This window comes from Ochotona curzoniae, unplaced genomic scaffold, assembly GCF_017591425.1.
Source record: "Ochotona curzoniae isolate NIBS_2020 unplaced genomic scaffold, NIBS_Ocur_1.0 contig_3819, whole genome shotgun sequence".
NCBI classification, from domain to species: domain Eukaryota; kingdom Metazoa; phylum Chordata; class Mammalia; order Lagomorpha; family Ochotonidae; genus Ochotona; species Ochotona curzoniae.
Window position 1 is genome coordinate 1253363 of NW_024466004.1, and position 15802 is coordinate 1269164.

The following is a 15802-nucleotide window of genomic DNA, read 5'->3' on the forward strand; positions in this document are numbered from 1 at the left end:
AGTGGTGGTGGTTGGGGGTAACATCCGTGCACATGCTTGGGCAGCAGAAGAGTCAGCCAGCAAGGACTCTGCCTGCAGTGGGGGTGCGCTTGTAGTGGGGGGCAGCAGAGAGGGCAGCACAGCTGACAACGGGAAATGCTGAGTGGTGGTTATGTGCATTATCCTTGTAAGGATTTCACACGGGGGCTATTTGTCAGAACTTCAATTATATATGAACTTTAAATGTGTGTCCTTTTGTTACCCATCCCCACAAAGGAGAAACAGGCAAGACTCCTTTATATTCTGTTATGCTATATATTAATAAGGAGTCTGCTCAGTCTCGTGCTGTGGGCTTTTGCTAGAACGTCGCTCCTCGTTGCACAGATGTCCTTAGAGTTTAGTGTCTGTCCTCTTGTTCAGGATGTGCACGTGAGTGTTTAATTACGCAAAATTGGGGTCCTCTTGTCAGAAAGGTGACTAAAGCTACTGTGTCTGAAACAGTCGTCATGAAATGTTTTTAAAATACAGGAATTGTGGAATCTGAATAACAGTTATTAATGACACAACTTGGACGAATCTCAAGAACAGTATGTTGAATGCAAAAAAAAAAAAAAAAGTCTGAAAAAAAAGCCAGACTGCATTTTCCTCCTCCTGTATCTGACAACATTATGGGAAAGAAGAAAGGAGTAGTTCCCAGGGGTGAGGGCTGGTGCCAGGAGTTGGTGCACGGTGTGATGGTTTTGACTCCTGATATGGCAATGGTTGTGCAATTCTAGACATGTGATAGAAGAGCAGGATCATAGGCACACATCTCAGCTTCCTGCTCTCTGTACTGTGCGGTCATTGAGGGAATCAGGGCGAAAAGTATGTGAGACTGCTATTCAAAACTTGGCTTGCATTTATAATTTCTTCAAAATAGGAAGTTTAAAGGAGTGTGGACTTCTGCTTCCAGAAAGATAAAATAGATGTGCTTTTTCCTGTGCTTATGTCTAGTCAGCAGCTGAAAACCCTGACCACCCTCTCGTCAGTGCACACAGGACAAGGCTAATTCGTCTCTGAGAGGGGAAGAGGGCAGGCAGATCTGTTCAAGGAACTCAGAACTGAAGGCAGAATTCCTGAGGTGTTTCTTTCTTTTTATGATTTTTACATAGTTAATTGGGGTACAGAGGGTCAAGGGCTACAGGAAGATGGGTGAGATCATTATTTCCACATTGTCTTTTTTTTCCTTCCTGTATCTGGGGGAAGGGGAGAGATAAAGGGAGAATCCACACCTGGCTTCTGTCTGCATACCCTAAGATGGGGGACAGCCACCCAGTGCCATCCCAGGGCATGCTTCGAGGGTCCTGCTCAAATGGTTTTGATAGTGCAACAGTTCTGAATTGCTGCTGATCTCACCACTCCAGTCACGATGAAATCTCTCTGGACTCCACTGGCTGGCATAGTCCCTCTGAGGGTCTCTGCTTGCCCAGCTATTCACTGCCAACGCTTGACTGGGTAGTTGATTGATTTTTTTCTATCCTCCATCTTCTGTTATGGTACCAGGTGTCCTCTGCAAGCGCCAGTGGACTGCCATATCCTCCATGTGCAACTGGTTATACTGTCCACTGCTCCATCTAAGCCACTGAGGAGGCCCAACTTTGATGCATGTACACCACGATCAAACCATGGAACCTCTCTTTGTGGTTGGAGTTCTGAGTTCAGTGATGCCGCCTACGTGGGGCATGCTCCAAGGGTCCTGCTCAAGTGCTTTTGAGAGTTCAACAATTATGAATTGCTGTCCATCTCACCATTCCAAGCACGGTGAAATATCTCCAGAATCCACTGCACGTTCACTTTTTTTTTTTTTTTTTAAGATTTATTTACTTTTGGGCCCGGCGCGATAGTGTAGTAGTTAAAGTCCTCACCTTGCATGCCTGGGATCTCATATGGGCGCCGGTTCTAATCCCGACACCCCACTTCCTATCCAGCTCCCTGCTTGTGGCCTGGGAAAGCAGTTGAGGACAGCGCAAAGCCTTGGGAACTCGTGTGGGAGACCTGGAGGAAGAGCTCCTTGATCCTGGCTTTGGATTGGCTCAGCTCCAGCCGTTGTGGCCGCTTGGGGAGTGACTCAGCAGATGGAAGATCTTCCTTTCTGCCTCTCCTCTCTGTATATCTGACTTTCCAATACAAAATAAATCTTTTTTTTTAAAGATTTATTTTTATTATTTTTTCATTGGAAAGGCGGATATACAGAGAGGAGAGACAGAGAGGAAGATCTTCCATCCGATGATTCACTCCCCAAGTGAGCGCAACGGTCGATACTATGCAGATCTGAAGCCAGGAGCCTCTTCCGGGTCTCCTACGTGGGTGCAGGTTCCCAAAGCTTTGGGCCGTCCTCAACTGCTTTCCCAGGCCACAGGCAGGGAGCTGGAAGGGAAGCGGGGCTGCTGGGATTAGAGCCAGCGCCCATATGGGATCCCGGGCGTGCAAGGCGAGGACCTTTAACCACTTGCGCCACCGCGCCCGGCCCCAAAATAAATCTTTAAAAAGAATGCCCACCTGGGCCCGGCGCGGTGGCGCAAGTGGTTAAGGTCCTTGCCTAGCACGCCCGGGATCCCATATGGGCGCCGGTTCTAATCCCGGCAGCCCCGCTTCCCTTCCAGCTCCCTGCCTGTGGCCCGGGAAAGCGGTGGAGGACAGCCCAAAGCCTTGGGACCCTGCACCCGCGTGGGAGACCCGGAAGAGGCTCCTGGCTTCGGATCGGCATAGTATTGGCCGTTGTGCTCACTTGGGGAGTGAATCAACGGATGGAAGATCTTCCTCTGTCTCTCCTCTCTGTATATCCGCCTTTCCAATGAAAAAGAAAAAAAAAAAAAAAAAAAAAGAATGCCCACCAGCTATTGACTTTTCTCCTAGCTGTGTAACACTTACTTGGGTACAAGGCAACCGAGGCAGTTGCCTTTAGCTGGGGGTAGTTATACGCTTTTAAAACAACTCTTATATAAATTCCAGTAAGATCCTTTTATTTTTTTTTTCCCATCCACTGATTGACTCCCTAATGTCTCCAGCACCAGGGGCTGGCCCAGGGGAAGTCGGGAGCCTGGACTCTAACTGGAACTTTCATGTGGGTGGCAGGAGCCCAAGCTTGGGGACCTCTCTGTTACCTTCCAGGAGGCAATGACAGGCAGTTGAATGAATTGAAGCAGGATCAGACACTGCTGATAAGGGACTCGTTGTCCCAGGCGGTGACTTAACTGGCCAAAGGCCCGCCCCTCGTCTTAGGTCTGGAGTCAACATTTGCTTGATAGCTAACGGGCCAAGGCGAGGCACACTTGGCACCGCCAGGTGACCCGGCTCACCTCCTCAGCAGGAAGCCTCTGGCAGCTGATAGCTGTGTTGTTTCCAAGGCTCAGCCAGTTTGTGAGACTGAAGGTGCCTGAAGTGACTTTTTCCTACTCAGAATGGAATATATAATTAATACTCAACCAAAAAAAAGAAAAGTAAGGTTCACGGGTAAATGAATATGATATGGATCCAGTAGGCGAGGAGATGAGCAATTATCTAACGAATTAACTTACAATCACCCGCGTTCCCGCCCTCTCCCCCAACCTTCAGCGTCCTTGGGGGGTCGGGAACCTCGTGCAGTTTCGAGGTGCAATCTCCTGGACCCCGCGGGCTGAGAGACAGATGGGAGGGCGGGGGAAGCGGCCGGCGCCCGCCTCCGCGCCGTGCGTCCCGCCCCTTCGCCGGGCTACGCGGCGCTCGGGCGGGCGGCCGCGGCGTGGCGCGCGCGGGTGGGTGGGATCGCGGCGGAGCTCCGGGCGCCGGGGCAGGGGCGAGCGAGCGCCATGGCGGCTGCGGTGGCTGCCGCATCCGGTGCCCGGGCGGCGGCGAGCTGAGAGGAGGACCGCCTCTGTTCTTCAGGACCCAGGAGGCCACCGCTGCTCCCTGCCTTCCACGCGGGCCGCGGCCTCGGCATGGCCGGGATCATTAAGAAGCAGATCCTGAAGCACCTGTCCCGGTGAGAGCGCCAACACCGACCCCAGCAGACCCGGAGTCCTTCCCGGTGCCCCTCTGTGACCTCTCCCTAGTCTTCAGGACCCTTCCGAGCCCGGGCCCCCGGGGCGGCTGCCGCCCCAACTGGAGCCTGGACTGTTTCCTCCGGCGTCCGCTGGTGCCGACCGTTGCCACCCCTCAATCTTCCTTTGCTCTGCGCCGTCGGGATCCAGGGTGCCCCTGGTTCCCCCTCCCTACCCTCACTTCTCTTCCCCCTTCTCGGGACCCCTCCCATCCCTGAAGGTTCTCTCCTGGCCTGCTGTCCCCTCCTAGGTTTCCACAGCCAGTGCAGGTTACCCGGCCCACTCCTGGGTGTCCCTTGGTGCTCCGCTTCCTATCCGCCCCTGCTGGGTTCCCTCTGCTTGCTTTGCCTGGACTGGCCACCGTCCTTCTGACTGCCTCTTCCCTGCCCCACGCCCCGCCCGGCCCAGCCCGCCTCCTGACCCGCCGCACCAGCCGGTCCCCTGCTTCCTCTCTCTCAGACCCTAATCTACCTCCCTGCTGGTTCTGTATGACCCTGCCACCCAGTCCTTCAGAACCCGCTTCCTTCTGGCGTTTCCAACGCTGACACTGAGTTTTCTCCTTCCCTGAACCTCGCAGCTCTTCCTGCTCTTGTGTTTGACCCTGTTGCATCACGCTTGAAAAAAAAAAGCTGTGAGCCCTGCCTGCACCCCAAGGGCCCGTCTTCTGAACTGCCTTCCTACCCCCTCTTTGCATCTCTTGTCACTACACAGATCATTTGGAGAAAGGTCAGAAGGGCTGGGATAAAGTTTCCGCAGCCTCCCACTAAAGAATAGTTGTTGGTTTTTTGACACCCTGTGAAAACCACCACAAAGGTCTGCTTCTGCTTTGCAGCAGTGTTGCATCGCTCTGTAGTCAGGGGTAAGACAGTTTTCAGCCAGTAGCTGGATAGCTCCTGGCTCCTGCATGAGGACTGCAGGTTGTGGGAACAGGTGACTGCAAAAATTGGGGGCAAGGTGCTTTTCCCCACTGTTTGTTTTTCACTCCTTGTCCCAGTCTGGGGTTGGTGACTAACACCATCACCAGCCCTTGTATGTCTCAGGTGGAGAATAATGCAGGTCTTGGCTTCTCGGTGCTTGGTGGCGTTCAGGAGGTAGGGTGGTAAATTGCCCATCAACAAGGGACACCTAGGCTTTCAGAGGATGTACCCTTTGGCTGGCGTGAGTGGCTGCCTTTGCGTCCTCTTTGTCCTCGATAACACTGTTTTATTTCCTGCTGGATCTTGGGCTTCATTTAGTAGTTCAATTCAGATACATTTTTTGGATATTATTATTCACCACTTTATAAAGGAGAAAGCATGGGAGGCAGGAGCTGGAGATGCCTGCGGATTCTATACTACAACGGATGACAGTCTTTCTTCAGGAAGTGTTCCGGCAAGAGTTCTGAGTCTGGCTGTTTGCTGAAGAGTTAGGAGTGCGACTGAAGTTGGTTGATCAGCACAGGGGATTAAGAATTTATTTATTATTTATTTGAAAGGCAGAATGACACACAGAGAGATTCCATCTGCTGGTTGACTCCCCCACATGACTGCAGGAGCCAGGTGTGGACGGAGCAGAAGCCAGGAAGTAGGAACTCTATCCTGGTTTCCTATGTGGGTGGCAGGGGCTGAAGTCCTTGAGCCAAGATCCTACTCCCAGGATGATCAGCAGGAAGGTGGAATGGAAGCAGAAGAGCCAGAACCAAGGCTGGTCCTCCTTACAGGATGTAGTTGTCAACATGTGGTAGCTGCTTCAGATGTTGTACTATGACCTTGCCCCCATGTGTGAGTTAATCTGTTGGAAGGACCTAGCACATGCCTGGTGAATAAAGCAACAATGAAGCACAAACTGTGGTTATTTTAGGGGCTGCATCTTGTGTGATAATTGAATGCAGCCATACATATTCAGAAAAATTTGTATCTACAGAGACATTTAAAATATTTATTTATTTGAAAGGCAGAGTTACACAGAGAAATAGAGAGGACAAGAGAGTAAGAGAGGGACTTCCTTTTGCTGGTTTGCTCCCCAGTTTGCAACAGTGATCAGAGCTGGGCTGGTACAAAGCCAGGAGCTTCTTCTGGGTCGTCCACATGGGTTTAGGGGCCTAACAGAGGGCTGTCCTCTGCTGCTTTTCCAGGTGCGTTAGCAGGGAGGTGGGTTGGAAGTGGAGCAGGCAGGACTTGAACCATGTGGGATGCTAGTGTCATGGATGCTTTACCAGCTACCCCACAGCGCTGGTCCCAAGATAATTTTTATGTGTGTGGGGAGAGGTATAAACCCCTAAAATGCAGAGCTTTCAAGGTTTTCTGGAACTAGATAAATAAGCTCTGATTTGGTTCAACTCAGTTTGTGGTGAAGAACTTAAAATCTAGAGAGGATAAATGACGTGCCCAAGTCACATGGGCAGGTAAGGCAGTGGGACAGAACCCAATTTTGTCACCCTGGTATTTCCCCTGGTATCACATGTTCCCTTTATGAACATAGTGTTTTGTTTTTTTTTTTTAAGAGAAATTGTTTCAGTATGTGCTGAGAGACTCAGTGAGTCCTTGGGGAATAAAATATATCTTTAAAATGAAGTGAGAATAAGTATAGTAGACGTTGAGGAAAATGCATTTTTCTCAACTGTGGGCAAGTGACTGAGAAGGATAAGGAAGAAGAAATTATAACCGCAGTTTCACAGCTCCAGGAAGAGGTGTCAGGCAGTGAGTCTGACAGGGGAGGCCAGACACCAGAGGCCTTTGTGTGTGTTGAAGTTGGAAAAGCTGCTTCATGATGTGTCGTTTGTGTCTCTGTGTTGTCTTCATCACACACACACCAAGCTAGCCTGTTTGGACAGGAACTGTGGCCTTGTGGCTTGTTAAACATGGTTGGGAAGGAAGGCATATGGAGTTACCTTGCTAAACAACTATTGGGGTGTTGGATAATGACTTGTTGTTGATGATGATAGTGCCGTTTGACCTGGAGGAGAATGCCCTAAAGGAGACAGGATATCCCAGTGACTCCCATGTCTAATTTTAGGCACAAAATTTCAGATAATGAAGTATCTCATTGGAATGGTGTCTTCCTTATTTGTATTTTAGTAAACAAGATTTGGTGGGACTAGGATTTAGGATATTTGTCTTGAGGTCTACTCTAGGCCAGACACTGAGTTGGGCCCTCTGGGTACAGCAGGGAAGAAATGTAAATGACTTTTTTTTTTTTTAAAGACTTATTAGTTTTTTAATGGAAACTCAAATATACAGAGAGGAGGAGAGACAGACAGGAAGATCTTCTTCTGATGATTCACTCTCCAAGTGGCCACAGGGACCGGAACTGAGCCAATCTGAAGCCGGGAACCAGGAGCTTCTTCTGGGTCTCCTATAAGGGTGCAGGGTCTCAAGGCTTTGGGTCATCTTTGACTGCTTTTCCAGGCCACAAGCAGGGAACTGGATGGGAAGCGGGGCCGTGGGGATTAGAACTGGCATCCATATGGGATCCTGGTGCGTGCAAGACGAGGACTTTAGCCGCTATGCTACCGCACTGGGCCTGTAAATGTCTTCTAAAGGCTTTAAGCCGAAGCTTGCGTGATTGCTGCTCAGTACAAGCAGCTTTATGGCACAGCACTCATTTAAATAAATGAAGGAAGAGACCTTTACTGGGAAACACAAAGTCATCATTGATTTACAGATGATTGAAACTGATCTTTCACTGCATTGGATTATTCTTGTTTGAGATCACCTTAGTTCAAGACCCTGCATTGTATAAGCATGAAGCAATGTGATTGATTGTGAAACAAATCGAAACACCAAGCTCATGGAAAGAGCATGGGCTCTGCCGCGCCATGAGCCGAGTCCCCTTTCAGCTCAGCCACAGAGGAGCAGGGCAGCCTCAAGGTTTTTTGTTGTTTAAAGATAAGACTAAGGAAGACTGATATGTAGCACATTTTCTGTAAGACTAGTGATAATGTGTTTATTGTCATACTTGATGTATAAATGGGTATTTCATTAGGAATAACTGCATAGCATGTAGTAGACATACTACCACAGCACATAAGACAGAGACAGATGCCTTTAAAAGTTTTTAATATATTTATTTCATTCTTTTTGTTGCTGTTGTTGTTAAATATTTATTTCACTTGAAAGAGTTGCAGAGAAAGAGATTTGCCATCTCCTGGTTAACTCCCCAATTGGTCACATCTGCTAGAGCTGGACCAGTCCAGAGCTAGGAGCCAGGAGCTTCTTGCAGCTCACCCACGTGGGTTCATGGACTGAGGAAGTGAGCCGTCCTCTGCTACCTTCTCAGGCCATAAGCAGGGAGCTCGATCAGAAGTGGAGCAGCACTAATGCCCATATGGGATGCTGGCGCCAAAAGTGGAAGTTTAACTTACTACATGGCTCCAGCTTTGATTTAAAAACTTTAAAGAAGAATATTTATTAGAAAGACTAAAGAGAAAGGGAAAGGAAGTTATCTTCCGTCTGCTGGTCCGCTTCTCAAATGGTTGAAGTGGCTGGGGCTAGGCCAGACCAAAGCCAGGAACTTGGAATCTCCCAATGCGAGGTACAGAGAGAAAGATATCTTCCATCTACTGTTTGCTCCTCAAATTGTCATAATGACCTGGGCCGGGCCAGGCTGAAGCAAAGAGCCTGGACTACATCCAGGTCTCGCACATAAAAGGCATGGGCCAGAGCACTCGGATCATATATCCTGCTGCTTTCCCAGCCATACTACCAGGGAGTTAAATCAGAACTGGAACAGCTAGGGCTTGAACTGGCGTTCATATGGGATGGGTGTTGCAGGTAGCAGTTTAACTCACTGTGTCACAGTGCTGGTGTGTACTCCATTTTATGTTGTTTCATTATGTGACTACTTCGGTTAATATATCTTGCTGTTTATAGACACTTGAAGAGTTTCCCAGTTCAGGTTTATTATAGTGCTTCTGGAATTGGAATAGTCTAGTAAATTGAAGAAATGCTTATGTCTCTGTTGGGATTACATACACACACACATATATGTGCACACATGTAGACTTTCTGGATTATAGAATGTCCATATGCTTAGGTTTAATAGTCACTTGTTTTCCAAAGTGGCTGTTCCAATTTATACCCCTACCAGAAGGGTGTGAGGATTAAGTTTGTTCTGTATCCTTGCCAACACTTGATATTTTTTTTATCTATTTTCATTTTTTTTTGTTCTTAAGGATTTTTAAAAAGATTGATTTATTTACTTTTATTTTTAAGAGATTTATTTATTTTAATTAGAAAGGCAGATTAGATTTAGGGAGAGAAGGTGAGACAGAAAGATCATCCATTGTTTCACTCCCAAAATGACTGCAAATGGCTGGAGCTGAGCCAAGCAGAAGGTGTGACCTTATGGGTCTCCCACATGGGTGCAGGGTCCAAAGGCTTTGGGTCACCCTCTACTGCTTCCTCAGGGCATAAATAGGGAGCTGGATGGGAAGTGGAGCAGCTGGGACACAAACTGACATCTGTATGGGATCCTGGGGTTTGCACGGTGAGGATTTAACTATTGAGCCATTATGACAGGCCCATTACAAGGCCTTTTATCTCTATGTAGTGAGAATGAATACTTACTCCTTGTGGTGACCACAGGTATGAAGGAGTATTTTCCAGTGTTATAAGCAATCAAATCAAACAAGTGTCTATGGTAAATGTGGCAACTAGAGTGTAATGTTAATTCATGTTAGTAATTTAGATAAAGGATGAATAGTTTGTACCTACTTTCCAGAAAAAGAAGGGCTAGATATTGTGAATATTTATTGAGCTAATATCTGTTTTATTTGCCTCTCTCAGTAATATTTGTATGTGATATGCTGCCTGTTTAGTATACTGGTCATGTGTAGCTTGGATGCCAGCCTGTTATTTAAAACATTATGGAGAACATTGATGGTAATTTTTTTTTAAAGATTTATTTTTATTATTATTTTTATTGGAAAGGCGGATATACAGAGAGGAGAGACAGAGAGGAAGATCTTCCGTCCGATGATTCACTCCCCAAGTGAGCACAACGGCTGATGCTATGCCGATCCAAAGCCAGGAGCCTCTTCTGGGTCTCCCACGCGGGTGCAGGGTCCCAAAGCCTTGGGTCGTACTCGACTGCCTTCCCGGGCCACAGGCAGGGAGCTGGATGGGAAGCGGGGCTGCTGGGATTAGAACCGGCGCCCATATGGGATCCTGGGCGTGCAAGGCGAGGACCTTAATCACTGTGCCACCGCGCCGGGCCCAATTTTTTTTTTTTTTTTTTTTTGCTTATTTACTTGAAAGGCAAAATGACAAAAGATAGAGAAGTTTTTAAAATATATTTTATTTTGGATTTTGAATTATGTGGTACAATTTCGTATAGGCTGGGATTCCCCTGCAAACTCTCACCCCCCAACAGATTTTCCTCATTTTACTACAATGATGTAGTCCTTTATAAGGAGTCCGAATTCTATCAGTCTCTTATTTACGTGTACCCCAACAATGTTGGTACAGACAATGTCAGACAGTTCAGCATCCCATTGTCTACACATGTCCAACAGTTTCATTGGGGATCTGTCTTTCATCTGAAAGCAGGGATGTATGTTCCATTATTCCCCCTCATCTCTATACAATAAACCCCAGTCCTCCATCACTATATATTTCCAAAATTGAGAAGCCATGAAACAAGGTCAACAACTGGTATGAGTTAGAACAGACACAGCAACAACAGCATCAACAACAAATTACAGCACCATGAAAAAATGCACCACTTAGTAGCCAACACATGAGTGACAAAAAGGAAACACAGAAGTCTCTTGAGAAAAATGATGCCACTGTGTAATCAATCCATAAGCAAGTGGTAAATCGATGAGCCAGTGATGAAATTATTTGGAATAAACAAAACTGGAAAAACGTCAAAACACATGGGATACAGCCAAAAAATCAAACAAAAAATAGCATGGATCAGATTATTGAAGTTACACCTTCTATGTTAGTTTCCTTATGTAAGAGAGAACATATGGTTTTTGTTCTTTTGTACTTGACTCATTTCACTGAGCATAATGGTCTCTAGTTGGGACCACCTAGTTGTAAGTAGTATAATTTCATTCTTCTTAATAGCTGAATAATATTCCATGGAGTAGATGTGCCGCAGTTTCTTTTTTTTTTTTTTAAGATTTATTTTTATTATTTTTTTATTGGAAAGACGGATATATAGAGAGAGGAGAGACAGAGAGGAAGATCTTCCATCCGATGATTCACTCCCCAAGTGAGCACAACGGCCAATGCTATGCTGATCCGAAGACAGGAGTCTCTTCCGGGTCTCCCACGTGGGTGCAGGGTCCCAAAGCTTTGGGCCGTCCTCGACTGCTTTCCCGGGCCACAGGCAGGGAGCTGGAAGGGAAGCGGGGCTGCCAGGATAGAACCGGCGCCCATATGGGATCCCGGGCGTTCAAGGAGAGGACCTTAACCACTTGCGCCACCGCGCTAGGCCCGTGCCGCAGTTTCTTTAACTACTCTTCTTTGGATGCACATTTGGATTATTTCCATGTCTTTGCTATTGCAAATTGTGCAGCTGCAAATATAGATTATAGATCCCCTTCTCATGTGCAGATTTCACTTCTATTTGTGTATATTCCTAGGAGAGGGATAGTTGGATCATATAGCAGGTTTATTTGCAATTATCCAACACTCTCCATACTGATTTCCACAGTGGTTGTACTAGCCTACACTCCCACCAGCAGTGAAGGAGGGTGTCTTTCTCCCCACATCCACGCCAGCAGGTGTTGTTAGTTGAGTCCTAAATGTAGGCCAGTCTCACTGGAGTTAGGTGGTACCTCAAGGTGGATTTCATTTGTATCTCTCTGATGGCTAGGGAGCCTGAACATCTTTTCATGTCTGTTAGCCATTTGAATCTGTTCTTTTGAAATATGTCTGTTCATTTCCTTTATCATTTTGTCACAGAGGTTTTGTTTTGTTTTGTTTTGTTTTGTTTTGTTTTCTGTCCCTGGGTTTCTGAAACTCTTTGTCAATCCTGGATATTAGTCCCCTATCACTTGTGTAGTGTGCGAAAATTTTCTCCCATTCTATTGGTTGCTAAGATAGAGAACTCTTACCTCCTGGTTCACTCCCCAAATGTGAGTGACTGGCTGGAGAGCTGGGTCAGGCCAGAGCCAGGAGCCAGGAACTCCATCTGAGTGTCAGGAGCCCAAGAATTTGGGCTGTCTATTGCTGCTTTCCTAGGTATATTAGCAGAAAGCTGGATCAGAAGTGGTACAGTCAGAACTTGAACCAGTACTCCAATATGGTATGCTGGCATTGCAATGGGCAACTTAACCTACTGTACCACAACATAAGCCCCAATGGTAAAGTATTCTACAAGTGTTTAAGTCTGACTTAAGTATGATCTGCACTTTACTGGAAGCTCAAATGAAATTTTTGAGTTTTGGTTGTTAGGGGACTATTTGAAAGAATATGGATAAGTGAATGAGAAAAACAAAAAGTTATATTTAAAAATTTTTTTTAATGTTAAGAATGTGTTTGAGTGGCAGATACACAAGCACAGACACTGAGAAGACAGAGTGGAGATACCTCCCATCCATCTGGTTCACATCTCAGATGTCCATGACTGCCAGGGCTGGGCTAGGCTTGGAGCTGGGAGCCAGAGTCAGGACATGCACTCAGTCTGACAATCCAAGTCTTTCATAGGAATGGTGGGCACACAGTTGCTTGGGCTATCACAGTTGCTTCTTGAGATCTGTAGTGGAGGAAGCTGGGGTCAGGGTTTGGATGTGGGATGCGGATGTTGTAACTTCTAGGTTGAATGACCACTCCCAGGAGTATTTTCCTTTGTATTACTTGTGCTGTACCCAGAGTGAGTCACCAAGAAAGGACTCACTGGGACTGAAAGGCAGATTTTACAGAGAGAGAAGCAGAGAAAGAGAGAGGTCTTCCATCTGCTGATTCACTCCCCAAATGGCTGCAATAGCCAGAGCTGAGTTGATCTGAAGCTGTAAGTCAGGACTCACAGTGTGAACAAAGTCCACACTGGGAATCTGGAATGAATCCTTTATTGCCTGTGGCCGAGAGAGCACACCTGCAAAGTTCAGGCTACCTTGAACAAAGGCAAACAATGGCTTTTTTTTTTTTTTTAAGATTTATTTATTTTTATTGCAAAGTCAGGTATATATATATAGAGAGAGAGAGAGGAGGAGAGACAGAGAGGAAGATCTTCCGGCTGATGATTCACTCCCCAACTGACCACAATGGCCGGTGCTGAGCCGATCTGAAGCCAGGAGCCTGAATCCTTTTTCTGGGTCTCCTGCTGGAGTCCAGCTCCATCTGAGTTCGGAACTGGAGAAGGGTGCGTGGATGAGGCATGGAGAAAATAGATGGACCACTAGGATTCCATGATTGTAATAGACAATGCACAAAAGCTGTCCGCTTTATTTCTACAGAAACAGTCAAACTCTGGCTCAGACTTTTTACCACATGGTCAAATGGGTGTTTCTAAGGATAATTCTGCCATTTGTTTCACCTAAAAACTCTAGAAGTTCCTGCTACAATTCTTATTCTACAACTTAATCTTGTATCACAAAGAAAAGGAGAACCTAAAGATCAAGGAAAGAGTGAAACCCTAAGTACAGGTCCCTTGATTAGCATAAGGTCAATGGGGACAGCCAAGACAGGAGGAATAATAGAAGGCCCTTTTGCAAGACATTATTATTGACATTAACCTCCAAGCTCACATTGAGTGAAAGGCCAGCCTCACAGTAGCAAACAATGCCTGGATGGATTAGAATTCTTCCGCAGGGTGGTCCGGTGTCCATGCAAAGGAAGGTGGAGCTGCATTCAGGTGGTTGTAGAGATGTCCACAGTGGGAAGTTCTTTGTGGCCCTTCCTACAATGGAACAATACTGTTCACACCTTCGTGTCCCCCACATCCACTGCACAGACCCCAACAGTCTGCTACATGGGTTCAGGGTCCCAATGCTTCAGGCCATCCTCAACTGCTTTCCCAGGCCACAAGCAGAGAGCTGGATGGGAAGTGGGGCTGCCAGGATTAGAACCGGCACCCATATGGGATCCTGGCTTGTTCAAGGCAAAGACTTTAGCTGCTAGGCCACGGTGCTGTGCCCAAACCAATGGGTTTTTAGGGCTGGAAACTGTAATTGCACATGGGAAGGAACAGACAGGAACCAGGGACTGGGAGTCATGTCAAAGAGCAGGGAGTAGCAGCTGGCCATTGCTGTCTTCACAAGCTGATTCACAGGTGCTGATGGAGCTCTGCTCATTTACAGCCACAGTTACCATCTTTACAGGCTAATTGGCAGGTGCCGACTGCCTTGCACTATCAAACAGGATCTCGTAAATCAGCCTCCCCAAATGCCAGGCTGGGGTTGAGGGAGGTCCCCTACGCCCCTCTCACAAAGGGAACGGGAATGTTTACAAGGAGTAGCAAAAGGCATCTAAAGGCATTATGGAGTTACTTAAGCTAACTGTAACTTCACTTGGAGTGAAATCTTTTTAACACTTTTATTTCTTTGTTTGAGAAGCAGAGACAGTTGGAGAGTGGGGGCAGTGAAAGATCCCATATTCTGGTTAGTTCCCCAAATATTCACAATAGCTAGGGCTCAGGAATGCCAGAATTCAGGAAAGCATTCATAGCTCCCATTGGAGGGGTGTGACATGGATCCAGCTACTGAAGCCGTTGCCTGTCATCTTCCAGGGTATGCATTAGCAGGAAGCTAGAATTGCAAGTAGAGCTGACCCTTGAGTCCAGGCACTCCGATGTGATATATGGTCATCTTGTAGCTTAACTGCTGGGTCAGCTGCCCACCCAGGTCTGTACATCCTTGATTCTTAACAGTAACTGTTTTGGGTTATCACAGTGATTGAAGAGTAGGACCAGCATTTCATGATTGGAGAGAGGGGAGGGGACCAATTCCTGCAACAGGCAAAATGCTCTCACACAAAGAGGCATTATCTTTTGTCTGTTTTGACTTTTCATTTCTGTTAGATGTTTACCTAAGTGAATTGCCTGTTTAGATTCAATGAGCCTGGTATGTAACTGTTTTACATAAAAACACAGATATTGCATCAGTTTAGACTTTCTTGAGTGTTTCAGGACTACAACTATCTTGAGGGAAGATTGTTTTTGAAATTTACCATTCTGTCACCATTTTGAAAAATGCTGTCACGACCATTGGTACGAAGGCCTGTATGGGTCAGTCTGTATTTGTAGTTGTCCTTCTCCTGCTGATTCCACACATGGGTGCAAGCATCTGCCTACTCTGTATTCTAGTGCAGTGGTATTGGAGCCTTTGCATGTTAAGATACAAATGAGTAGGAAGCAGGCCTGTGGCCCATACAAGAATGCCTGGCTTGGACTTCTGGCTCCAACTCCTGGTTCCAGCTTCCTGCTAGTGGACACCATGAAACATGGTGGGGTTGGGGGGTGGGGTGGGGTAAATCCCAGTACCTATGAAACTGTCACATAATGCAATGTAATTAATTAAAAAAAAAACATGGTGGGGCAGTGTGAGGACCTGACCATGTGGGAGATCTGGGTTGGGTTGTTGGTTCTTGGCCTTGGTGCCTTGGCTATGGGGGAGTTGTCAGTGGAGGGACTAGGGTTACAAAACAGACAACACACAGTGGGTCATTCTTGTGAAGAGACTGCCAATTTATTCAAAGTTGGTCCCCATTTTTATAGTCTGCTTGGCTCCTCCCAGTACTTTCCCAATGCTCAAGCAACTCCTAAGCTCCCCCACAGCATCTTAAAAAGGGGAAGCAGGGAAGAGGGAACTTGCAGTCAAGCCAGGGGCTAAATGT

The 15802-nt window shown here is 46.8% G+C and overlaps 1 protein-coding gene across 1 annotated transcript in view; it reads left to right on the forward strand.

Moving 5' to 3' along the window:
• Positions 1-3823: 3823 nt before the first annotated feature.
• The window catches only part of UHRF1BP1 (UHRF1 binding protein 1), a 66341-nt gene continuing 54362 nt past the window's right edge, over positions 3824-15802 (forward strand). Inside the window, exon 1 of the mRNA XM_040983225.1 lies at positions 3824-3979. Coding sequence (XP_040839159.1) covers positions 3936-3979 — 44 coding nt within the window. The 5' untranslated portion in view covers positions 3824-3935. The remainder of the gene's footprint in view (positions 3980-15802) is intronic.